The sequence below is a fragment of the Ammospiza caudacuta genome, chromosome 11 (genome assembly GCF_027887145.1).
Source record: "Ammospiza caudacuta isolate bAmmCau1 chromosome 11, bAmmCau1.pri, whole genome shotgun sequence".
NCBI lineage: Eukaryota > Metazoa > Chordata > Aves > Passeriformes > Passerellidae > Ammospiza > Ammospiza caudacuta.
This window is the reverse complement of record NC_080603.1, coordinates 6,590,419-6,616,184: the sequence shown is the minus strand read 5'-3', so window position 1 is coordinate 6,616,184 and position 25,766 is coordinate 6,590,419. Positions and strand designations below refer to the sequence as shown.

General features: G+C 52.9%; 1 protein-coding gene across 1 annotated transcript in view; it reads left to right on the top strand.

The window, feature by feature from the left end:
- The first annotated feature begins 534 nt into the window (after positions 1 to 534).
- The window catches only part of LOC131562319 (diacylglycerol kinase beta-like), a 30,767-nt gene continuing 5,535 nt past the window's right edge, over positions 535 to 25,766 (top strand). Inside the window, exons 1-21 of the mRNA XM_058811945.1 lie at positions 535 to 752; positions 6,457 to 6,708; positions 8,997 to 9,073; positions 10,427 to 10,592; positions 12,284 to 12,514; positions 13,648 to 13,818; positions 14,530 to 14,579; positions 15,115 to 15,189; positions 15,294 to 15,413; positions 16,527 to 16,644; positions 16,919 to 17,007; positions 17,321 to 17,437; positions 17,550 to 17,648; positions 17,994 to 18,107; positions 18,192 to 18,265; positions 18,935 to 19,009; positions 19,593 to 19,678; positions 20,530 to 20,619; positions 21,703 to 21,863; positions 23,125 to 23,189; positions 24,663 to 24,753. Coding sequence (XP_058667928.1) covers positions 6,642 to 6,708; positions 8,997 to 9,073; positions 10,427 to 10,592; positions 12,284 to 12,514; positions 13,648 to 13,818; positions 14,530 to 14,579; positions 15,115 to 15,189; positions 15,294 to 15,413; positions 16,527 to 16,644; positions 16,919 to 17,007; positions 17,321 to 17,437; positions 17,550 to 17,648; positions 17,994 to 18,107; positions 18,192 to 18,265; positions 18,935 to 19,009; positions 19,593 to 19,678; positions 20,530 to 20,619; positions 21,703 to 21,863; positions 23,125 to 23,189; positions 24,663 to 24,753 — 2,136 coding nt within the window. The 5' untranslated portion in view covers positions 535 to 752; positions 6,457 to 6,641. The remainder of the gene's footprint in view (positions 753 to 6,456; positions 6,709 to 8,996; positions 9,074 to 10,426; positions 10,593 to 12,283; positions 12,515 to 13,647; positions 13,819 to 14,529; positions 14,580 to 15,114; positions 15,190 to 15,293; positions 15,414 to 16,526; positions 16,645 to 16,918; positions 17,008 to 17,320; positions 17,438 to 17,549; positions 17,649 to 17,993; positions 18,108 to 18,191; positions 18,266 to 18,934; positions 19,010 to 19,592; positions 19,679 to 20,529; positions 20,620 to 21,702; positions 21,864 to 23,124; positions 23,190 to 24,662; positions 24,754 to 25,766) is intronic.

Sequence of the window (25,766 nt, the reverse complement as noted above, 5' to 3'; positions counted from 1 at the left end):
AAGGCCCGCGGAGGAGTGAAATGGGGACTGCGATGGGGATGGGATGAAGATGTGGATGGGGACATAAAAGGGGATTGGGACATGAACGAGAATGAAGATGGGGACGTGTGAGGGGATGGGGACAGGCACGGGGAGCGTAAGGGCTGCGGGGCATGGGGAAGCGGGGAAAGCCCCGCCGCCGTGGGGAGGTGGGGATCCATCACCAATGAGTTTCATGGTGCAAAGCCGTCTGTCTCCCGCCGCCCCCGCACCGGCTGCTCCCGCCTCGCTGCTCCGGGCGCTGCCCCGGGCCCGCCGGGCTCTTCCCTCCAACTCCTCCTCCTCCTCCTCCTCCTCCTCGTCTTCCTCTCCCTCCCGGCCCGGCCGCCCGGTGCCGGCGGAGGCGGGCGGAGCGGAGCGGGGCGGGGCGGGCCGGGCCCGTTCGCATCCCCAGCCCCATCCCCATCCCCGCCCCGCCGCGGGAGCGCCGGGCTGAGCAGCGCTGCCAGACACCGCCAGTACCGGAACCGCGGGGCTGAGCCACCCTCCAGGCACCGCCAATCCCGGAACCACCGGGCTGAGCAGCTCTGCCTGGTACCGCCAGCTCCAGAGGCACCGGGCTGAGCGACCCTGCCCGGAACCACCGGGCTGAACAGCTCTGCCCGGCACCGTCAGCCCCGGAACCGCCGGGCTGAGCAGCTCTGCCGGTACCGCCAGCCCCGGAGCCGCCGCCGCCGCCGGTCCCGCCGATGGCACCGCGCTGCCGCCGCCAAGTAAGGGGACAGAGGCCGGGGGACGCGGGGCTGGGCGGGGGGATCCTGTGGGCTCACCCCTTTCAGTCGTGGGGAATCCCCCGGATCCGCTCGGGATTCCCCACCCCACGCGGGAGCGGCTCGGCAGCGCTCGTCGAGCCCCGTGTGCCGCCCTCGGAGCCCGCGACCCTCACCCGAGGCAGCCCCGACCCCTTCCCCGGCGTTTTGGGAGCGGGGCAGTGCTGGGGATGGGGAATTGGGATTCCCTGGTTTGTGGTTCCACTCCTGAGGAAAGCTTCCTGAAGGGTGCAGAGAGGACAGCGTAGCCTTGTCCGCAGGGAGAGGAGGATGGCAACCAGCCCCTAAACCCCCCTACACCACCCTAAACCCCCCTACACCACCCTAAACCACCGTCCCTGGTGTCTCAGCGTGTGTTGGTTCTCAGCCCGGCTATAAAACCACCACAGTGCTTTGGCTGGGCAGAAGAACAGCCCGATGCAGCTGCTCCCGTGTGTTGCCAGGCTGGAAAAGCTCGTTAGTGTCTTTCTTGTTAAGTAGGAATTGCCAGGGCTGTTGGCTTTGGGGGTTTTGGGAGGGCTGAGGCGGTGCTGGTGTGGCTGGCCCGTGGAAGTGGGATGGATGTGACTCGTTCTGCAGGTTGTGTTGGGGGATGAAAGGGGAGAATGATTTTCAAAGCCACCAGGAAGCAGCTTCATCCTGCACTAGTTGTGGTTATAACCCACGGGACTCATGACCACAGGATTTCTGCAGGGAGAGAGAGTCAGAGCTTCCATCTGACAGGTTTGGAGGGGTCCTGTAGTCCTGCGCTTACGTGTGCAAGGTGATGGAATTGGGTTCCTGGGGTGGATCCCAGTCCTTCCAAATGCTGCAGGCCCAGCATTTGCTGCCCTGTCTGGTGTAGGAAAGGGTTTTTCCATGAGACAAGATCTGTTTTGAGTGAAACCTGCAGGTCCAAGGGGAAGGATCTTGCACCAGAGATATCCTAGCTCAGATCCAGTCTGCTCTGAACTCAGCCAGCAAAATTATTCTCTAAAAATCCAGCAGTACTAAGTCAGGAAGTTGTTGGTGTCTCTGGGGGATGAGCTGAGCTGTCCTGGCCCTGGCAGTGGGTGAGTTCCAAGGAAGGCTGTGCTGCCACAGGGTTGAGCCAAGCTCTCCCAGCACCCAGCTGGGAGCTGGTGCAGCCACAGCCCAGCCCTGGGGCTGGAGGGCTGGCTGCAGACACCCACCTTTCCCTGTGTCACTGGTGCCTGGATGCTCTGGGCACCCCTGCCAGCACCTTTTATCACCCTGGTGCCATTAGGGTGTCCAAAGCAAAGCTGGCGTGAAGCACCTGGACAGCGTGCCTTGCTCTGTGTGGGTGTTGCTCAAAGGGTCAGGGCAATGTCTAGACAGCAACAGGTTTGGAGAATGGAAAAACCCCATCCTGAGTGTCCTCCTGAGCTGGCAAAATGCAGGAAAAGTGCCTTCTCCTGTGGCTGCAGAAAATAGTTTGAGCGTGACTTGGTTGGGGTTTGTTTGCTGCAGTGGGACAGGAGGGATTTATACTCCACCCACCGCCTCAGGGGCCTCTCCCCATCCAACACAAAAATAGGCTGATCTTTCCAAAAGATGGTGGGGGAGGCCTGGAAAATGCCATTCCTGCAGGGACCTGCCATGCTTGTGCCCCAGGAGATGTGGCACGTGACTGTGGCTTCTGCAAGCCCGGGCAGGGAGGCAGGGATGAGCCCAGCATCACTCCCTGCTGTATCCCACTGCTGCCAGGGAGCTCTGCATGTGTGTGTGAGCTCAGCCTCCTCCTGCCACCTCCTGCAGCTCAAGGAGCCCATGGTTTCCTTCCCAAAGGGCATCTGGAGCAGGAATCTCCTGTGGGGCAGGTGCTTCAGCCCCATCCACACGTTTCCTGTGGAGCTGATGGGAGGCTGGAGGCTCTGCCAGCACCTGGGAGCTGCCAGCCCAGCCCGTTGTCTGTGGTGCTGTGCCCTAACGTGGGCAGAGTTGGGTCCCCATTGGCAGGGAAGATGAAACAGGAAAGCCTTATAAATATGATTGATTGTCTGGCAAAATATTTTGAGAATATAGAAACTATAAGCGAGACTGAAATGAAAGCAAGCTTTGAGATCCTTTAGTTACTGAACAACTGGAAAACAATGGTGTGGCTGGCTGAAGGTAATCCCCTTTTGATGGAACAACACCCTCTGCTTGCAGACAGCTCCAAGGGTCAGAGCAGACCCTACAGCTTGGCAGAAGGGGCCCAAAGAGGAGTTTTTAGGGTTTAAAATGTAGCACAGTATGGTAATGTAGTGATTCTTATAGGCTGTATAGTATATGCTATGGGATGCTATAGGATTTATATATTGTACTAAATTAGTTAGTGAAAATCAGAATATTCAACACAAAAGATGATTTATTGTATGATAACGAGAACTTCGCTCTCTTAGCTCTTACCCTTTTTACTCTCTTATTCTTTTGCTCTCTTACCCTTTTACTCTCTTACCCCTTTACTCTCTTACCCCCTCATCCTCTCTACCCCTCTTTTCTCTCGGGCCTGCTCTGAGCTGTGTTTGGCAGCTCCCAGCAGGGCCCTGCACTCAGGCCCTTTGCAATAAACCCCAAATCCCAGCAGGGCCCTGCACCCAGGCCCTTTGCAATAAACCCCAAATCCCAGCAGGGCCCTGCACCCAGGCCCTTTGCAATAACCCCAAGTTCCTGACCTGGCTGCAGAGATCTCTGCTCTCTGTCTGTCCCGATCATGCTACCCCTGACGCTCTGACACCCATCAGTAGCTGTGGCCCTGGGGGACAGGTGGGTGGCAGTGGGACAAGGCTCCCAATGCCACGGTGATCCCAGAGCTCTGTGCTCTGCATGAGGAGCTGGATCTTCCATCCACAGAGCACCTGGAGCTGGGGAAGATGGCTTCCAGAGCTGGGAAAACAGCTCCTCTGCCATCCCACTGCTTCTGCTGCTGGGATTCCCCATCCATGAACACCAGAGGTGCCCAGGGGCAGCCCTTTCTGAGGGACATGGGCTGTGGCCTGGTCCTCTCTGGTGTCCAGGCTCCAGTCACCACTGTGGGCCGGCCATGGCTCACTCCAGCCTGGCATTTCATTTCTCTGTTGATGCATTTCAGGCCCTACATGGCTGCGCCCTGGCTCCCACAGAGCTGCACCCATCCCCGCTCCCAGCAACTCCTCTTCCATCCCTGCATCTGCCAGGATGTTCCAGCAGCTCCCCAAGTGCTCCAGCCCTGCTCATTCCCTCCCAGGAAGGTTTGGCAGGCCCCAGGGTCTCCCCTGTCCTGTCCATCCTCCCCCATTGTGAGTCAGGGCCCGCCGGTGAGCGCCTCCAGGCAGGGTAACCCGGTGTTATTTGTAACACTAGTAGGGAGCTATTTTTAGAGAGAGGCAAATTTGATTTAATAGAACATAATTTGCCGCTGACAATTCAGAGGGCGGCCAAACGAGGAGCAGCTGGATTCCTGAGGAGGCTTTTTCCTGCCCTTCCTGAAAGCCGAGGCTGACGTGCCACCAGTGGCATTTGTTATTCCAGCAATTGCTGGGGGAAAGCCCCTTGGGATGGCCCAATTAGCTCTGCTATGCTTTCCTTCTGGAGCTTTGTGCTACCCCATCACCCACCAGTAAAAGAAGCCAGGGATGTTTTTGCTGCCCTCAGTGCCCCCAGATTCCTCTGAGGAGCTGGAGCCAGCCAGGTCCCCCCCTTTGCCTTTTCTTCTGCACTCTCAGCCTCTCCTTGGATAAGTTTAGGATAAAAAAGAGGTTCTGATCAAATCAAACAGCTTGTGTGCCGGGAAAGTGGAGTCTGTGTGTGCTCCTGGGCATTTCTTACAGGCTGAGCTCTTCTGGACTAGCCTTGGAGGTGGTTTGGGACAAACACATCATCCAGCACAGGAGCTAACACCATATTCTTGCTTATGCTTTCAGCAAGATGAAACTCCCCACAAAACCAAAGACATTGGGTTGTTTTTCCCTAGCCATAGCCCTGCCGTGTCCAGCCTGTCCCCAGTTGGTGGCACGGGACAAGCTGGGGTAGTCACAGGCTGCAGGCAAGCTGCCATGGGGCTGCAGGGCCCCAGTGAGGGTGGGAAGGTAAAATTTTCCCCAGGATTTATGAATTATCCACCAGGAATAACATTCCAGTGAGGGCACTGCCCCCTGTCCTGGCACAGCCCTTCCTGGGCAGGAACAGCCCCTTGAGGGGTCCCCAGAGCCCTCCAGGCAGCTTCAGGGGCAGCCAAGAGGTGCCAGGCCATGGAGGGGTGGAACAAGAGCCCAGTGACTTTGTCCTCCAGGACTAAGGAGGATTGTGGCATTGAACTCTGGCAAACGTGTGGCCAGGCTTTGGTGGGCTCCTCTCTGTGTGCAGCTGGAAAAGCCCTTGGCAGCCACCCAGGCAGCCCTCAGGGGTCACCATCCTCCCCACAGCCCCAAAGAGGGTTTGCTCCCTCCTCTGCCAACACCAGGCTTTACCCATGGGGCCATCTCTTGCCCTGGAGCAGCTGAATGTAGAGCCACAATAGCATTAGTGCAGAAATGTGGGTAAAATCCCGAGGATGGGGACTGAAGTGACTGCTCCTGGTGCACCCCCATATGTGAATATCCCTGGGGACTCTCTGTGGGGTTGGTGTGGCTCCCCAAAATTACTTGTTCCTCTTAATCAAGGGTGTTTTTCTGTGATTGGAAAGGTGCAGCCAGCTGGGGGATGTGGGTGCTCCCCAAGCATCATCCTAAATCCTGGGATCCTTCCCACCTCATCCTTGCTCTGCTTTCTCCAGTCTGTCAGCTTAGGCTGGTGGAAACTGGGAGCCAACATTTAACAGGGAAACAGCCCTAAAATGGAGATCAAACTCCATGGAGAGCAACCACCTCCTCCAAATGCTGCCCTTTGCCTGATGACCAATTTGATTAAATGAAAAAGACTAAAAAATTTTGAAGCTTATAAATGGGTGGGCTGGAGAGAGCCCTTTGGTCAGGGTTTTTCTGTGGCACTGTAGATTTTCATTTACAATGATTCTCTGGAAGTAAACACCAGCTTCAAAGGTGCAGGAGCACGCTGTAAGTTTGTATTCCCTGCTTCCAGTTTTTGCATCTTCTTTAAATAATCGTGCCCTTCCTTCTGCTCCCCTTGCTGGGCTCCCCTGGGAAATGCTGGGGTGTCACAGGCATCTTTTATGGAAAATGCTTTCCTTAGGATTTTTCCTCCTGAGAAACAAAATGTAAAAGAAGATCTGACTCTATGTTTTAGAAGGTTTGATTTATTGTTTTATGATATATATTACATTAAAACTATACTAAAAGAACAGAAGAAAAGGTTTTATCAGAAGATCAGCTAAGAATAAAAAAGAAAGAATGATAACAAAAGTTTGTGGTTTGTGTTCTGTGTCTAAGCTAGCTGGGCTGTGATTGGCCATTAATTACAAACATCCTCATGAGACCAATCACAGATGCACCTGTTGCATTCCACAGCAGCAGATAACCATTGTTTACATTTTGTTCCTGAGGCCTCTCATCTTATCAGGAGGAAAAATCTTAAGGAAATGATTTTTTATGAAAGATGTCTGGACAGGGCAAAGCCCCCTGGCGCCCCATTTCCAAGCTCCCACCACTGAAGGTGACTGTTCCCAGGGACAGCAGGACCCTGTCTCTGCCTCCTGCTGACCCCTCCTCTCTCTCTGTGTCCCCTCCAGGCTGACCAGGTGCCCTGAAGCTCTGGGCTGGCTTCTCCCAGGCTCAGCAGGATGATTCCATCAGTGCCAGTGCCACCCCTGCCCCTCTCCCTGCCGATGTGACCGAGCTCTGCTGGCACCTGTGGCACTGAGGCTGGCACAGAGGCAGTGGCTGGTGGCCCCTGCAGTGTCCCTGCTGCCCAAAGATGAGTGATGGCACGTGGATCTCGCTCAGCCCCGCTGAGTTTGCCCAGCTCCAGCAGTACACAGACTGTGAGTACCCTGGGATGAGAGGGTTGGGTGTGCTGAAAAATCCTGCTGATCTGTGCTGCACTGGTGTCCTACCTTTCCTCAGTGTCCTCCTGGACAACTAGGTGATTCCTTAGGTTTTTATGAAGCCCCTGACCCTCACCTTGGCTGGTTGGGTTCCCCTGCCAGCCTGGCTGGGAGGATGGAGCTGAGCTCTGGGGGCTGCACACGTGAGCTGGGCTCAGTCCGTCTGAAGGCGGTGGCTCCCACGTTCTCAGCAGAGTGAAATGCCAAGCAGGAAAAGCAGCCTGGCTTTTCCCAAACACACCAGAGCTGCTCCACAGCCTGCTTTGGGCTGCCAGCTCTCTGCAGTAATTTTCCTTAGTGCTTTTGCAGAGCAACACTCTGCTGCAGCTACTGCTGAGGAGAGGAGATGTGCAGCAGCACCAAAGGGGTCCTGGAGCTGGGGGAAGCTGCAGACAGAGCCTGGGTGAGGGCCAGAGGTCCAAAACCAGGTCCTTGAGGTCCAAAACCAGGTCCTTGAGGCCCTGCCTGCCCCAGAGCTGGAGTGTGGGCGTGCTGTTTGCAGCAGAGGATGGAGAAGCAGTGCAGCTCGTGAAGGTGCTGAGAGCAGGGCAGGGTAGGGCAGGAAAACCACAGGGTGAAGGGAGAAGGGTGTGAAATTACAAGGGTGTTGCTTTGCAGAATTGTCATCACCCTGGGGTGAGCAGGCTGGCTGGGAGATGACTGAGAGCCATGGTGAGCTCTCTGAGGCTGTCTTTGGGGATGCTGTACATCAAAATGGGCTGGGGACAAGTTCCTCATGGCCATCCCACCCCAGCCCACCCTGCTGAGAGCTTTTTGGGGCATTGCCTTGCCAGGCAGAATCTGGGAAGGATTTGCTCTTCCCCTCAAAGCAAATGACCTGGCCAGCATGGGGATGGGACAGCTCTGTGCCCTCTTGCTCTCCTCCAAAGAACATTGGGATTATTTTTTCCAAGTGATGCTCCTGCCACACCAGCCAGAGACCTCAGGCAGAGCTGTGTGTGTGCAGTATCCCTCTGTGCATCTCATTCTGCCTCTCTGGAGGATGATGGGCTTTGCTTTCCTCAATCCCAGACCATGGAACACCCTCTGAAATGCTGGCCTCAGAGCACTGATGGCATCTTTCAGTTCCATTAACCAAAGTGTGGCCAGCAAGGCTGCAGCAGGGGCAGCTGCCTTCTCCCCTGTAGGATGGCTCAGCACTGGGGAATGGGATTTGGGGGCTCTGAGGATGCCAGGATCTCTCTCCTTGAGTGCCCCAGACATCCCTGGCACTGGGACCAGTGCCAGGTTCTGTCCCCAGCACAGGGCTGGGGGGGATCAGAGCCAGCACAGCCACCACGTGCAGAGAGGATTTCCCAGTAATTAACAAGGCTGGAGTGTCTGAGAACCTTTTAATTGCACATGCCCAGAGATGTGTGTGAGGTGAGGGCTGAATGTTCACTCACCTTGATTTTTTTTTTTCTGTTTTTCCCTTTTTTTCCCTATTTTGAAATGATGAATGTCCCTCCAGACACTCCAGCCTTAAGGACACTCAGCCAGGGTGTGTGGAAGTTTGCATGGACAAATCCAGTGACAGGACAAGAAGGAATGGCCACAAGCCACACTAGGGGAGGTTCACATTGGATATTCAGGAAAATTTATTCTCCAAAAGGGAAGTCAAGCACTGAACCAGTCTGTCCAGGGCAGTGGTGAAGTCACCATCCCTGGAGTTATTTCAAAGCCATGGAGATGTGGGACATTTCTATCTTAGTGCTGGTTAATGGTTGGACTTGATGACCTTAGAGGGCTTTTCCAACCTAAATGATTCCATGATTCTATGAATACAGTTCTGTTTCTCCCTCCTGGAGATACCAATGGGCATCCCAAGGCAGGCTGTGGGATGAGTGGCCCTGCCAGGGGATGATGAGTGGCCCTGCCAGCAGCCACCTGCACTGGGGCAGGGACATGCAGGGTGTGCTGAGCACGCCAGAGCAGCTGGGACTGGAGTGTGATCCACGCCTTCCTTGCTTTGTTCTGGCTCTGTGTTTATTTTCATACTGGCAAGAGGAAGTTCTCTGTGTATGTAAAGCTCCCAGACCAGCTTTCCATATCTGCCCTGCCCTCTGAAGGTGGAAGGGGAAGCAGGGCATGCCCGGCCTCTTCCCGGCACGGACGGATCCAGAAATTGTACACCCAGCACATAAACCCCTCTGCAGCACCCTGCTGGTGGATGACAGAGGCAGCCCAGCAGGGCCATGCTCAGCAAGGTGCTTTTCTCTCCCCAGACTCCAGCAAGAAGCTGAAGGATGTTCTGGAGGAGTTCCACGGGGACGGTGTCCTCTCGAGGTACAACCCCGAACAGGTACGGCCCCGTGTCCGCTGCTGTCCCCCCGTGCTGCTGGCACCTCCAGCCCCTGCAGCCCCCCCAGCCCAGCTCCCCCAGCTGGGAGCAGCCAGGGGAAGGCAGGGCTGGCTGCTGGCCCCCAGATATCCCCGTGGTTTTGCTCCCAGAACTTCATTCCCCAGCCATCCCCAGACCGTGCCCGCTGCATGGCCATCCCACCTTGCTGAGAGCTTTTTGGGGCATTGCCTTGCCAGGCAAAATCTGGGAGGGATTCACTCTCCTCCTAAAAGCAAATGACTTGGCCAGCATGGGATGGGACAGCTCTGTGCCCTCTTGCTCTCCTCCAAAGCAGGTTGGGATTATTTTTTCCAAGCGGTGCTTTCAGAGGGACCTGTAGGTGTGCCAGCAGGACAGAGCCTTGTGTGGGGCTGTAATCACTGGAATCAAGGCAAAATGAGAAAAACCAGTGGGCTGAGCATGCAAGGAGGGGCACAACGGTACCTTGTGCCCTGTGGGGCTGTAATCACTGCAATCAAGGCAAAATGAGAAAAACCAGTGGGCTGAACATGCAAGGAGGGGCACAAAGGTACCTTGTTATTCCAGGGCACCACAGGACCCTCATTCCAGCTGGGGCCACAAAAGCCATTTAGAAATCATCATCCTCCCACCATGGCACTGCCCAGCAGGGAAGGAGTGGGCACAGAGTCCTCAGGAGGAGGAGGACAGTCCCCATGGGGCTGGGCTGGAAAGTTCCACTGCTCTGCCCTTTCCTGCCACTCTGTGATGGTGTTCACAGGGGTTTTCAGATGAGGGAAGAGATCTGGATGAGGATCTGACTCCATGTTTCAGAAGGCTTGATTTATTATTTTATTATATATATTACATTAAAACTATACTAAAAGAATAGAAGAAAAGGTTTCCTCAGAAGGCTAGCTAAGCTAAGAATAGAAAGGAATGAATAACAAAGGCTTGTGGCTGTCTGAGCCAGCTGACTGTGATTGGCCATTAATTAGAAACAACCACATGAGACCAATCACAGATGCACCTGTTGCATCCCACAGCAGCAGATAACCATTGTTTACATTTTGTTCCTGAGGCCTCCCAGCTTCTCAGGAGGAAAAATCCTAAGGAAAGGATTTTTCATAAAAAGACATCTGTGACACCACTCCCCCAGCTCCTGCTGTCACCTGGCTCAGCCATACTGGCCTGGGCATTGCTGGGTCCCTTTAGGTTACCCCAGACACTGGGATTTGGGAAAGCTGCAGTTCTGGGGAGGGCTCTGCTGTGCCCAGTGAGGGGGGCCCAGGCCGTGCAGCCCCTCATGGTGACCTGGGCCACCTCCATCCTCCTCCTCCTCTCTCTGCTCCCCAGCCCATCGACTACGAGGGTTTCTGCCTCTTCATGAAGACCTACCTGGAGGCTGACGTGCCCGAGGAGCTCTGCCAGCACCTCTTCACCTCCTTCAAGCGTAAGATCTGCCCAGCCTCCCCCGAGAGCCAGCAGCAGAGCCCTGGAGTGCCCCAGCACAGCACCCTGGGTGAGCCAGCCCTGCCACCCAGCTGGGCACTGGGGCACCACGCTGCCACAGGAATGGAGCTTGGGGGTGGCACCTGAAGGGGTGGCACCTTTGTGCCAATGTTATGGTGTAATCTCAGTGCTTTTATGAAAATATATCTATTTTTTTAATGTTTGCTCTGAGATGTGACTAGAAATAGAGAAAAGTAGGCTTTGGCTTAGGAATAAAGGAAATAACTTCATTAATTTACAATATGAACACACAGAACTTAGAATGAAAACTTTCTAAAACCATTTTTTCCCTTCTAATTTTTAACATAACACAGTGAGACAAAACTTTGGATTTTTAATTTACTATATTACCTTTTAAATAATTGACTCTCAGTTCATTACTACCTTTTAGAGAGTCGATTTTTAGTTTATTAAGAAGAGAGGAGTTTTTTTACTATAGGGTCTTTCAGGAAAAGAGAGAAGTTTTTTTTTTACTATAGGCTTTTTTAGGAAACACAGTTGAAACTTTATGCTTTTATGTTACATGTTTGGAGAGCATTTGCTATTGTGACTTTTTAAATGTTTGTTTAGTGTATTTACTACTGTGCATGGACTAGGGCTGCTTTTAGCGTTTTTCTTTTAAGAATGTTTTGCTTAGTTTTAAAAAAGTAACAGTTTTTTATTTTTGGGATGCTAGGTTTTTTTTAATTTATTTTTTGGGGTTGAGGGGTTTTGAGAACAGAGATTTATTTTTTTTCCTGTGGCATATAGACATATACAGACAGCTCCATCTGTCAGATGGGTTGCCAAGGCTGCTGCAGGGAGGGGTTTCTCCAGGATGCAATGGAGAAAGTGCAGAGGAAAGGACATTCAGAGCCCAAGTCCCTCTGTCAGCATCTCTGTACAGGCTGAGGTGGCCTGTGCCTGTGTCACACGTGCCAGCAGCCACCCTGCACCCAGAGCAGGCTGTGTGTGCCAGGCACCCAGCCCTGCCCGGGTGCATTCCTGGCTGGTGGTGACATCTGCTGAAAGCACCATAAATTGCAAAGGGAAAAGGGAGCACGTCCCCAGCTCTGGCTGGTGATGGAGGAGCACATGCTGCCTGCTCTGAGCACTGTGGGGCTGTCACCCAGGGATGTGGGCACTGCTGGGCCGGGCAGGGGGGACAGGAGGGTAAGGGGGCACTTGTGGTGCCCCTCAGAGAGCCCTGGTGTGACGGTGTTCACAGGAGTTCTTGGATGAGGGAATAGATGAGGATCTGACTCCATGTTTCAGAAGGCTTGATTTATTATTTTATTATATATATTACATTAAAACTACAGTAAAAGAATAGAAGAAAAGGTTCTCATCAGAAGGCTAGCTAAGAATAGAATAGCAAAGAATCATAACAAAGGCTTGTGGCTCGGACAGAGAGCTGAGCTAGCTGACTGTGATTGGCCATTAATTAGAAACAACCACATGAGACCAATCCCAGATGCACCTGTTGCATTCCACAGCAGCAGATAATCATTGTTTACATTTTGCTCCTGAGGCCTCCCAGCTTCTCAGGAGGAAAAATCCTAAGAAAAGGATTTTTCATGAAAGATGTCTGTGGCACCTTTCTGGGGCTGGAATGCCTGGGGCTAGCAGAGAGGGCACAGGGTGAGCACCCAGCACCAGTTCCTGTAGGTAGGGACATGGACACCGTGGTGTCACACTGCCCCTGGGCATGTCTGCTTGCAGGGATCAATGGGAAAAGCCTTCGAAGTGCCCTGGGACGAAACACTCCAGAGCCCAAGGGCAACACAGCCGAGCCCCAGCCAGCATCCCTCACCCTGGCATCCATCCCCAATGCCTCCCCCAGCTGGTCCAGATCATCCTCCCAGAAATCCACCACTGGCACCACCTCTGCCCACAACTCCTCAGGCTCCTCCAAGATCTCCTCCGTCTCTCTGCTCAACCCTCAGTCACCAGGTGAGCTTTGCTGGGGCTCCACAGGGACACTGGGGCAGTGACAAGTGACAAGCCCTTCCCAGCTTCTGGGCAAGTCCCCAGCATTGTGGCAGTGACCTCCCAAACTCAGTGGGTTCTGGGCATCCTGGCAAACTCAAGTTACAGATCCCATCCCACAGAGCCCCCATAATTACCTGGCAGCACATTGTAGCGAGGGGGAAATGGGCAGTGAGTCACAGCTGCCCCTTGCCCCAGCCCCTGAGGAAAGGCTCCTTTGCCAGGAGCATCCCTCCTGCCCTTGGCACGGGCATCAGTGAGCCTGGGCTGTCCTGGCACCCTGGCAAGCTGCCTTGCTGCCCACTGAGCTTCTTCCTCCCTCTGGGTGCATGGTTGTGCCCATCAGGACACGTTTCCATGGGCTCCAGCTGCCCATCCTGCCCATGGCTGCAGTGATGGAGGTGTGGCAGTCTGCTGTATTTGAGAGGACTCCCATGGCAGGGAGGAAGGATTGATTAATCTGACTCCATGTTCTCAGAAGCCTAATTTATTATTTTATGATACTGTATTATATTAAAGAATGCTATACTATACTAGAGAATACAGAAAGGATACTTACAGAATGCTAAAAAGATAATAATGAAAGCTCGTGACTCTCTCCAGAGTCCTGACACAGCTTGGCATTGATTGGCCAAAGAATCAAAACAACTCACAGCAGAATCCAACAAAACAATCACCTGTGGATAAACAATCTCCAAACATATTCCACATGAGCAAAACAGAGGAGAAGCAAATGAGATAAAAATTGTTTTCCTTTTCTCTGAGGCTTCTAAGCTTCCCAGGAGAAAAAGGGATTATTTTAGAGAATGTGAATGCCATGGGAGTCAGCACCACAAGGACTGAGTGGCACTGGCCAGCCTTGAGCCTGTGATGGCACCAGCCCCAAATCTGCTTCATGCCCCCAGGCCTGCAGTGGCACCCGGCCCCAAGTGCCTTTTTCATCCCCATTCCTTTGTCCCCTCTGTGTCCCAGCCCTGCCCTGTGGTGACACTCAGTCCCACACTGAATGGGTCCCTCCCCCAGAGTTCCCATGTCCCCCCGGTGACAATTCCCGCTCCAGTGTCATCCCTGTGTGTGGCCTCTGTCCCTGCCCACAGGCACGAAGAACGTGGAGAAGAGGTTGCCCTTCAGCCTGAGGAAAGGCTCCAGCTCCCTGAAGGCCACCCCTCCTCCTCCTCCCACCCCTGTGGCCCAGGTGGTGCACCTGAAGGACATTGTCTGCTACCTGTCCCTGCTGGAGAGGGGACGAGCCGAGGACAAGCTGGAGTGTGAGTGTCACCCTGGCCTGGGGAGGGGACCAGGGGCTCAGGGTGTCACCTGCGGGGGGGTCTGGCTGCTCCTGTCCACTTGGGAAAAACCCTCAGCATCCCCTTCTGCTCCTGCCTGTGTCTGTACTACTTGTGTGGAAGTTTGCATGGACAAATCCAGTGATAGGACAAGAAGGAATGGCCACAAATTACACTAGGGGAGCTTCAGATAGGATATTCAGGAAAATTTCTTCTCCAAAAGGGAAGTCAAGCATTGAACCAGGCTGTCCAGGGTAGTGGTGAAATCACCATCCCTGGAGTTATTTCAAAGCCATGGAGATGTGGGACATTTTTATCTTAGTGCTGGTTAATAGTTGGGCTTGATGCTCTTAGAGGGCTTTTCCAACCTAAATGATTCCATGATTCTGTGAATACAGTTCTTTTTCTCCCTCCTGGAGATACCAATGGGCATCCCAAAGCAGGCTGTGGGATGAGTGGCCCTGGCAGGGGGTGCCAGCAGCCACTGGGGCAGGGACATGCAGGGTGTGCTGAGCACAGTGTCTGCCCAAGGGGCCTTGATTCTCCACAGCTCTGGGGTCCCATCTCAGCCTGGCTGAGCCAGCATAGTGCTGCTCCCACCCTGGAGCTCCAGCAGCCTGGAACAGGGTGTCTGGGGCAGCCTGGGTGCCCTGGGGCTGGGCTCTCATCATCATCACCGTCTCTCCTCCCCAGTTATGTTTCGCCTCTACGACACCGATGGAAATGGGCTCCTGGACAGCTCGGTGAGCCTTCCCTTGGGACACAGGGCAGGGGCTGGGAATATGGGTATCCCCTGCCCTGCTGAGGGGCTGCACAAAGGGGCAGGGGTGTGGGGAGGGAGGAGGAAAGCAGCAGCTGGGCTGCAGAGCTGGGGATGACATGGCAGCTCCGCTGCATCCAGCGCGAGCTGGGGAAAAATCCACCCACCAAGAGCTGTAGCACTACATCAGGTCATGGTGTTTGAGGGAAGAAAAAAAATCATGCACAGCTCCTTCTGCTATGATGTTTTTTTCTTTGTTCTTTGGGTATTGCCTGTGAAACCTGCTGCAAATGAATCTGGTTTTTCAGAATAGTTCTTCCCAAGGAAAACCCTTTATAGATTTTCTTGCAGGGCAGAAGGCCCTGAAAAAAAAGGAGCATCCATTGAGGACTGGGGTGTTGCTGCCCCTCCTATGTGGGCATTTTGGGATGTAGAACCTGGGGGCTTGGGGCTGGACACTCTGCTGATGCCTGGAGCCATCCCTAACCCTGAGCACTGTTTTCTGTGTGTGACTTTAGGAGCTGGATCGTATCATCAACCAGATGGTGCATGTGGCTGAGTACCTGGAGTGGGACTCCACCGAGCTGAAGCCTGTGAGTGCTGGGGCTGGGGGCACCAGGGGCAGCTCCAGGGGCTCTCAGCCAGAGCCCTGGGTGCCATCACTGTCCCACACACCACATTTTGTGTCCCCCTCCAGATCCTGAAGGCCATGATGGAGGAGATAGACTACAACCACGATGGCACTGTGACGCTGGAGGAGTGGATCCGGGGTGGCATGACCACCATCCCCCTGCTGGTCCTGCTGGGCATGGAGACAGTGAGTGTCCCTGAGGACACCTGGTCCAACCTACCCCCAGCAACCAGCCATGCACTCATAGAACACCCCACAGCCCCTGCTGACACCGCCACCCTGCCCCCTTCACCCCCAAACCTTTCCAAGTTATTTTTGAGCTGCTGTGCCCAAGCAGGCTGGGCTTGCTCCTTGCTATTGCAGTGCATTCTAGTTTGATGAACATTTAATCAAAGCCTAAAATGAGAAGGTCACAGTCACAGCTGCCCCTTGCCCCAGCCCCTGCCAGCCCCTGAGGAAGGGCCCCTCTGCCAGGAGCATCCCTTCTGCATTTTAGATACCTAAAATGGCATTTCAGATACCTAAAATGGCATCTCCTCTTGTAGAGTGAGCCTTAAAGAGCAAAGGTGGGGCTGTAGGGACCTCCTTTATTTCTGTCTTGTTTTTCCATCCTTTTGGTCTTCATTTCTTTCAAGTGCATCCCTGGCCATCAGGGAATAATTTGCAGGGAAAGAAGGTTTTGCTCATGGTTTCCCTGTAGAGGTGGGATGGTGGACAGGCTTTCTGGCAGAAAAAATCAAGAAAGCAGGGCATTTTAGCTGGCTCCTGCAAAGGACTCATGCCTGGCCCCAGTTTGTGCTTTTGTCACCCCTTGGTGGCAGTGGTGGCTTGGCCCCAAATGTGAAGTCACCTTCCTGTCAGCTGCCAAGATCTTCCCAGTGGCTGGGCTGTGCCAGGGCAGTGGTGAAGTCACCATCCCTGGAGGTATTTCAAAGCCATGGAGATGGGGGACATTTCTGTCCTTGTGCTGGTTAATGGTTGGACTTGATGATCTTAGAAGGCTTTTCCAACCTAAATGATTCTGTGATTCCATGAATACATTCCTATCTCTCCCTCCTGGAGATACCAACTCTGTGGGAGCTGGAGCTGGATGTGCCCAGGGGGATGCAATGCCAGTGATGCTCTGGGGAGCACCAAGAGAGAAGGAAATGGGGAGCCCATGATCCTGCCAGGAGCAAACTCCCAGAAACACCATGGGGGTTTTAGGGGGGAAAAAAATTATTACAATGATGGGCTGAGGGTGCTGGGACTCTTGGCAGCAGGGGAGTGACCTCCACCCTCCACTTTCTTGCCCTGCAGAACGTGAAGGATGATGGGCAGCATGCCTGGAGGCTGAAGCACTTCAAGAAACCTGCCTACTGCAACTTCTGCCGCACCATGCTGCTGGGGGTGCGCAAGCAGGGCCTCTGCTGCTCCTGTGAGTCCTGGCCAGAAGGCTGCACTCCCAGTCTGCTGGCTCCTGCCACAGCCAGTGCTGCCCTGGGGATGGAGGATTGGTCCCTGTTAGTGCTGAGCCCCATGGGTGTTGCAGGCTAAGCGGGGAGGGGGCAGTTGCCATGCTGGGGAGCGATGCCGACCATTTCCTTGGTGGCACTTGGGGTGGTGGTGCCCTGGTGGTAACAGCTGGACTGAAACTGAAATGATTTCAAACCTAAATGATTCTGTGCCTTTATGATTTTCTCTCTCACCAGTCTGCAAGTACACGGTCCATGAGAGATGTGTGTCCAAAGACATTGCTTCCTGCATCAGCACCTACGTTAAATCCAAGAAAAACACAAGTGTGAGTAGCAGCTGGTGCATTTCTGAGCCACTGGGTGTCCTGGTCTCCTGCTCTGCCTTCCCCTGGGTTTTGCTCCTCATATCCTAGGCAGCAGTTCATGGGCATTGCCAGCATCCAGAGCCTTGCAGGATGCACCCCATCCCCAGTCCCCAGGCATCCACACCACCCCCAGCTCCAAGATTTGCACAGGGGCAGGGTTGGATCAGCAGCATCCTGCAGGACAAGCTGCCAAAATCCTGATGGACACCCTTAGCAGGAGGGAGGTGCCTGTGGGTCAGTGGGTGCTGTGCCACCGTGTCCCCGTGCCTTGCAGGTGATGCAGCACACCTGGATCGAGGGCAACTCTCCTGCCAAGTGTGACAGATGTCACAAGAGCATCAAGTGCTACCAGGGCATCACTGGCCTGCACTGTGTCTGGTGCCAGATAACGGTGAGTACCCGGGGCTGGGTACACCCTCAGTGCCTGCAAGGCCAGCTCTGGGCTCCTGCTCAGGGCAGGGCAGGTGTCCTCTGCTCCATGTCCCTTCCTCCCACCCCTGCAGCTCCACAACAAGTGTGCCTCCCATGTGAAGCCAGAGTGTGATGGGGGCCCGCTGCGGGACCACATCCTGCTCCCATCCTACATCTGCCCAGTCGTCCTGGTAAGTGCACCCCTTGTCCTGGTAAAGTGTCCTGGTGAGTGCCCCCCTTGTCCTGGTAGAGTGCCCTCCTTATCTTGTAAAGTGTCCTGGTAAATTCCCCTCCTTTTCCTGGTGAATTCCCCCCCTTGTCCTGGTAAATTCACCCCCTTGTCCTGGTATATTCCCCCCTTGTCCCGGTGAGTGTCCCCTTTGTCCTGGTGAGTGTCCCCCTTGTCCCGGTGAGTGTCCCCCTCCTCCCTGCCAGTGATGGGGACCCAGCAGGTCCCTGCTGAGGCTGCTGTGCCTGCCCTGGCTGCTGGCACTGCCTCGTGGGCAGGGTGGGCACCCACTCCTTGGTTCCCAAAGGACAGGCAGTCCCACTGCCGGCGCTCCGAGAGCGACTCCCCTGCCAGCACCAGCCCCGAGGACAGCCAGGCCTTCAAGTTCAACTCCACCACCGTGGATGGCCAAGGGCTGCAGGTGGGTTCCAGGTGCTGCAGGTGAGCTGTGCCACTGAAAACTGCACAGGTTGAGGAATTCACAGGTGCCTTTTCTGCCCCCCAGATCAGCCCCCAGCCCGGGACGCACCCGCTGCTCGTGTTTGTGAACCCCAAGAGTGGAGGAAGGCAAGGGGAGCGGTAGGTGGGGTCCTGCTGGGCATCCCTCCTGGTGTGGGAATCACCTTCATGCTGTTAGAAATGAGTACTCCAATTTAATAATTAAGGAGGCTTATTAAATAATAAAAGTATTAATTTGGAAAAAGCCACAAGCAATTTCGACTCTGAGCCAGGCAGTCAGAGTTGGGGAAACCCAGGATTTGGCTTCTATTGCACCAAATCCCCGTGGGTGTCCAAATGTCATTTCTAATGTCTATTTCTAAACTAAAAATGTCATTTTTCATTTTATACAGTCTTTTGGGCTCTGGAAGGGGCTTCTCTTTAGCATATTTTTGCATATTATCATAGTTTTTCTTTTGTGCTGCTGTGTTTCCTGGTGGATAACTGCTGGAATCCTGTCAGTGAAAACTTTTTGGGATAAACTTCTGATGATGCCTATCAAATACATCCTGCTGAGGTCTTGTCAGATGAAAAAAATCCCTTGAAATATCCTTCCCTGGAGACAGTCATCCTCCTGGTGTTTGAATTTCTATCCTTATCACTTACCTCATTACTGCCTGTTGCCTGACGCTGGTTTTAGTACACAGAATGCTGTGTTTTTAAATTTCCCTTGGCAGTAATTATTTTATAACATATGTTACAGATTATTTTATAACATAAATTACATCCCTGCTGTCTCTCTCCTGCCAGGGTGCTCCGGAAGTTTCACTATCTGCTCAACCCACGCCAAGTGTACAACCTGGACCGTGGCGGGCCCACGCCAGGGTAAGGAGCTGCTGCAGGGGATCCTGTCAGGAAAATTCATCCACAAACACCACAGCTTTATGTCCAAAAAGGAGACAGAGGAGTCCTTTTGGCTTTATTCCAATAAAGGGAGAGGCCATGGGGCATTCCCCTGGGGTCTCTCAAATTTTTGGAGGATGCAGCCTCCTTTTTATCCCAATTTCCCAGCCACATTTCCCTTCTCTCTTTCCCCATTGGCTGAGGTACTTGAGAGGTTCAGATTTCCCAAAACACCTGATACCAAAGATTCCCCTCTAATGTATAAAAACCCTCCCTTTTAATTTTTAATTCTTATGGAATTTAGGGATTTCTTTCTTCCCCATTGTTTCTTTCATCTCTCAATGTCTAATTTCATTTATCAACAAACCTAAAGTTTATTTGTAAAAGTAAATATATTTTTCCATTCATCAATCAGTGGAATCCTTCCCGTTGCTTCTTTTATCTTCCAGAGTTAGTTTTATCTACCAGCAGACCCACAGCTTGTTTGTAAAGACAAATCTGCTATGTCTCTCAATCCTGTGCCCCCTCTCTCACATCACCCCTTGTCTCTCCTGGCTGTCCCCAGGCTGAATTTCTTTCGGGACACCCCAGATTTCCGTGTGCTGGCCTGTGGAGGGGATGGCACAGTGGGTTGGATCCTGGACTGCATAGGTGAGCCAGGCTCAGCTGTGTTCCTGCTGAGCATCATCCTCCTGCATCCTTGATGGTGTGCCTAAGATTCCTCAAATTCCCCCAGAGAAAGTGGGGTGGGGATTGTGAAAAACACCGATCACTTGTTTTTAAAATTTTAGAAGTTTCATAGTAATAAAATGTTATAAAAATAGTAATAAATAGTTATAAATAGTTATAAAATAGTAATATAACTACAGTAATCATAATTTGGATTAGGACAATATGAGACAATAAAAACAAAGATTTATAGACAGTCCAGGTACCTTTTTCTGGGCAGCATAAGCCCAAAAAAGGACACACATTAACAGAGGATTAACCCTTAAAAGCAATAACCTGTTGCATATTCATATACCTCATACATGATGCATAAATTCTATTCAAAGACAGGATTCTGTCAGGTCAGTGTCATCTTCTTCCTCTGAATCCTGACAGTGTCATCCTACCTGAGCGAGGTGGGAAGAAGTTCATATCTCCTGATAATGGAGCAGTAAATTCTCTTTCTCTGAAAGACTCAGGTGTCCTGTGGCTGCTATCTCAGTGCAAGTCCTTTCTTCAGACAAAAAATATCCTACATAGCACAGTTTCTATTTTAACCTTTTGTTACAACCTAAAACTATATTTAACACACTACTTATGAGAATTAATACAGCATCAGTTTCTAACACAAGACATATAACATTCATTTTAATATTTGCGAAAAGCCAATCATAAAATGCGCGTTTTTCACAGTGACCCTTAGCCAGCAGCATCATTCCAGGGACACAGGGAGGAGCAGGGAATGAGCTTTGCCAGCCCCAACCCTCTCTTTTCTCTTCTCCCTTGCCCTGCAGATAAGGCCAACCTGGTGAAGCACCCGCCGGTGGCCGTGCTGCCCCTGGGGACAGGCAATGACCTCGCTCGGTGCCTGCGCTGGGGAGGAGGTGAGCACAGCCCTTGGGAAGCCTCAGCATGGCCATCCCCAGGGCAGAGAGGGCTCCCGGGCTGCTGGGGTGCAGTTCAGAGCTGCATCTGAGCCTGGTGCCTCTAAGTCCTTCCAAAAAGAGCAGCTGCTGCTTTCTGAACCCTCCATAGCTGGGTGTGGGAGCGTCAGGGGGTAGCACGGTGGGGATGGACGGAGATGAGAGATCTCTGCAGCCAGGTCAGGAACTTGGGGTTCATTGCAAAGGGCCTGGGTGCAGGGCCCTGCTGGGATTTGGGGTTCATTGCAAAGGGCCTGGGTGCAGGGCCCTGCTGGGATTTGGGGTTCATTGCAAAGGGCCTGGGTGCAGGGCCCTGCTGGGATTTGGGGTTTATTGCAAAGGGCCTGGGTGCAGGGCCCTGCTGGGAGCTGCCAAACACAGCTCAGAGCAGGCCCGAGAGAAGAGAGGGGGAGAGAGGGTGAGAGAGTAAGAGGGTAAGGGAGTAAAAAGGGTAAGAGAGTAAAAGGGTAAGAGAGCAAGATTCCCATTATAATACAGTAAATCTTCTTCTGTGTTGAATATTCTGATTCTCACTAACCAATCTAGTACAAGATACAAATCCTACAGCATTTCCATACAGTGTATAAGAATCATTGCATTGCCATACTGTGTTACATTTTAAACCCTAAAAACTCCTCTTTGGGCCCCTTCTGCCAAGCTGGCAGGGTCTGCTCTGACCCTGGGGCCTGCCTGCAAGCAGAGGGAATTGTTCCATCAAAAGGGGATTACCTTCAGCTGGCCACACCGTTGTTTTCCAGTTATTCAGTAACTGAGGTATCTCAATCCTTGCTTTCATTTCAGTCTTGTTTTCTATATTCTCAAAATCTTTTGCCAGGCAATCATCTTTTTATAAAGATGCTTTCCTGTTTAATTTCCCCCAACAATGGGTCCTGCCCAAGCTTTTCCATTTGGAGAGCCCTGCCATGAGCCACAATCTCTGCCTCTGCTGCAAGGATGTGCCATAGCAGCATCCCCAGTGCTTGGCACCTGCCTGTGACATGGCTGTGCTCCCCTTCATCCTCCTTCATCCTCTTTCCCTCCCAGGCTATGAAGGAGGCAACCTGATGAAGGTGCTGAAGGACATAGAGCACAGCACGGAGGTGATGCTGGACCGCTGGCACATCGACATCATTCCCACTGACAGGGAGGCCAACGGGGATCCTGTCCCATCCTCCATCATCAACAACTACTTCTCCATTGGGGTGGTGAGTTCCATGGGGCAGGAGTTGGTTTCTTCCCTCCCTGTTCCTCCTTGCTCACTCTCCCAACCTCCCTCCATCTCCTGGTGTTGAATTTGTAGGCAATCCTGATATGGGAAGAGATGAGAATCTTGACTCCCTGTTTCAGAAGGCTGATATATAATATATAATATATAATATATAATATATAATATATAATATATAATATATAATATACCATAATATGTATTATTATATATATTATATTAAAAGAAAATTATATACTAAAACTCTACTAAAAGAATAAAAGAAAAGATTTCATCAGAAAAGAAAAAAATAGAATTATAATAAAAGCTTGTGGCTGCTCACAGCCTCGACACAGGTGGCTGTCATTGGTCATCAAGTAAAAACAATTTCACATGCTAGGTGAACAATTCTCCAAATCACATTCCAAAGCAGCAAAACATGGGGAAGCTGAAGCTTCTCAACTTCTCAGGAGAAAAGATCCTAATGAAAGGATTTTTCAGAAAATATGTCCATGACATCCTGGTTTTGGGTTTTTTTCTGGTTTTATTGTCATTTGTAATGGCAGCACCAAGACACATAAGCAGGCATGGGATCTCTATCTTCCCAGGAAAGTTGCAAGAATGGGTGTGAAAGGAGCTTAAACGGTGTTCAAGGAAGTTTGGGGTGCCAAAGACAAGGACACCCCACCTGCCAAGACATCAGCAAAGCCTTGCTTTGGTGTTTAGACCCATGTTCCCACATTTTACTGACCTAGGGACGTTGGGGAGCCTGGGGAGGGTGACAGCCCTGCACCATGGGGGTCAGTCTGAGAGCAGGAGTGTTTTGGGGAGAGCCCCTCTCTTCCCAGGGGCTTGCAGCATTTTTATCCTGTGCCAGGGCTGCCCCCATGGCAGGGGTCACTCACCTGCAGCACTGCAGGATGCTCCTGGGCTCACACTGGCTCCTGCTAATGCAGATGGCATTTGGTGACAGGGCTTAAACACCCCCCCTGTGCACAGGGAGAGGTTGGGCTGAGTTTCAGGAGAGCTGCCGTCCTGCCAGGGGAGCTGCCAGGTTGCAGGACCTTGGCATGTCCTCAGAGCCCCACTGGGTCCCTCCATCACCTTGGGCCACCAATGTCATCCTCAGTGACACCATGTCACTGTGCCACAGGGACCAGCATGAAGAGCTGAGCAGCCCTGCCCTGGCTCATGCCCAGGGGGCACAGGGTGTGGGTTCTGGTTCTGTTTCTGTGCCTCTGATGTCTCTGTGCTCCCCACAGGATGCCTCCATCGCCCACCGCTTCCACATCATGAGAGAAAAGCACCCCGAGAAATTCAACAGCAGGTGAGGGCTCCCCAAGGACCCCCTGAGGGCTGGGGGGGTTTGGGGGGACCCCTTGCCACCCCATGGGGGCACCCAGCACCCCATGCACCATGCCAGGAGAGTTTGGGGTTTGTACAGCCTGAGGGGACAGGCACCAGCCATGGTGGGGGTTTGGGATGCTCCTTCAAGTCCTGTGCGGTGTGTCAGGCTGCTGAAACTCAGCCACACCCCCAGTTAGGTTCATTCATGCTTTATAATTAGTGTGGAATGCCAGGACAGGCAGGAGCAGGCCAGGCAGGGAGGGCAGGGCAGGCAGCAGGTCACAGCTCGTTCTGCTGCGCTCAGGAAATGGGGTGGTGGCAGCAGGAGCTGTGACTGGTGAGCCCCATCCCAGGTTTAGAAATGCCTCAGAGGACCAAAATGTCTGGGTCTGCCCTCAAATTCAGCTCCTCCTGGATTACAGCTCTCCCAGCTCCCCCTCCAAGACTGGCCCAGCAGCTGATGCAGGGAATGAGCCACGGTCAGGGGGTGCTGAGGCTGCTGAGCTGTGGGACACCCCCTCCATAAAGTGCCCTGTGCTCTGACAGCACACCCCATGGCCAGGGAGCACCCATGTCTTGGTTTGGAAAGACAGGAGTCTGCTAAGGAAGGCAGGAGCCTCCCCTGAAATGGAGAATTTAAACCCTCCCCACCCCTCCCAATTGCTATGAATTTTAAATTAAGGGGCTCTCAGGCAAAAAATATGGCAGCAGGAAGAAAATAACAGTTCTTTAATAAGGAAGAAAATAAAAGGATAAAATGAACAATGCAGTACACTAGAACAACACTGACAGAGTCAGAGCCCAACCTGACACCCTGTGGGTCAGGGTGTTGGTGGCAGTCCCATTGGAATTGTGGCTCAGCCCTCCTGCCGTGTCAGGGGTGGTTCTGCTGGAGCAGGGATCCTGTAGAGAAGGATGGATTCTTCCTCTGAAGATCCAGTGGAAGGAGAGGCAGCTCTGGGAATCCCATGGAGAAGCCATGCTGATGTCTCAAAACCTCTGGATTATATCTGGGTAGGAATGCTTGGCTCCTCCCTCTGGGCTCACATCTCCCAATGGGATGCTGCAGTTCTTATCAGCCATGCAGGGGCATTCAATAGCTGTTATCAGCAGATGTGAGTGTGGTCACTCAAAGAGAGAGATAAGGCAAACTGCCCACTTGACAAAGGTAATCTGCCATACAGGTGGTAATGGAAAACATCTTGCATTGCAATCTTCAACAACCCAGCACCCCCATCCTCCCCCTGTGATGGGTGTCAGAGCCACCCTGTGACAGCCCCAGACACCCACACACTCCCTAGGGCCAGCCTCCCTCTCCACCATGGCTTGTGTCCTCACCCATGGCTCGTGTCCCCACCACAGCAGCTCCATTCAGTCTCTGGCAGCCCCTCCTGCTGCTGGCTGGGGTAAGATGTGCTTCCAAGGGGAGTCCTGACATGTCTCTGTGCCCCAGGATGAAGAACAAGCTGTGGTACTTCGAATTCGGGACCTCAGAGACCTTTGCAGCCACCTGCAAGAAGCTCCATGACCATGTTGAGGTTGAGGTGGGTTTCCTGGCATGGTCCCTGGCTCTAGCCATGGCACAAATTCTTTCTGGATCCCTCAGCTGTTTGAGGAGAGGGTGCCACCACTTTGACCCCTCCCTGTGGCAGAAGGACAAGGCAGGACCCCTTATTCCACCACACTGCAAAGCCAGCCAGCTGTGGGCAGAAGAATAATCTTGTATTCCCCCACTTCCAGCTGTATTTGAGAGCATGCCTGGAACATTCTCCCTGTTAATTCTGCACTGCTCCCAGCCCTCATTGGATGACATGGAAACAGCCTTTAATTAGAGCTGGGAGGAGGGCCCGTGGTTGCTAAGAGTGCTGTCACTTCTCTGTGCTGGGGATTTGGGCTGTAAACTTCCATCTCTTCTTATCTCTGGATAATCCACCCTTTTATAACTTAGGCTGGAGGGTGAGGGGAGAAAATAGCATTTGCCAAGAGGTGGTGGGTGTAGGGTGCTGCTGGTGGGCACAGAGCAGAGCTGTGCCCATGGGCAGAGGGATTTGGATGCCCCGTTCCTATACAGGGAGTTTCTTCCCAAAGCCTGGGGTGGGTAGCTGCACCCTTGGAAACTTGTGGGAAGGGGCAGGAGCAGCATCACAACCATCTCACCCCTTCCCCATCCATGCTGCACTGTCCCAGGGTGGATAAAATCCGTGTTTGTGGAGTTGGGTGCTGCTGGAGATGGGCACAAGGTGCCCCCTGTTCCTTCTCAGGGTGCTCCCCACCGAGTGTGCATGCCCAGCAGCCGAGCCCACGGGCAGGAAGGGGTTAACCCCACAGCGTTTGGAGTTGAAAGGAGCCGCCTGTCCTCCCTCCAGCTCCCAGGCAACTGTCAGCCTCGCAGAGAAATAGCAGTTTTGTTTTGGAAATTGGCACTCCTTCCCCCTACAACTCCTGGAAATGAATTTGCTTTTTCCCCCAGCTGCAAATTTCTCCTTCCAGCCTCGCTGCCGTCAGCTGCCCCAGCTCAAAGGGCCCATTGTGGCTCCCTGGCAGGAGCAGGAGCAGG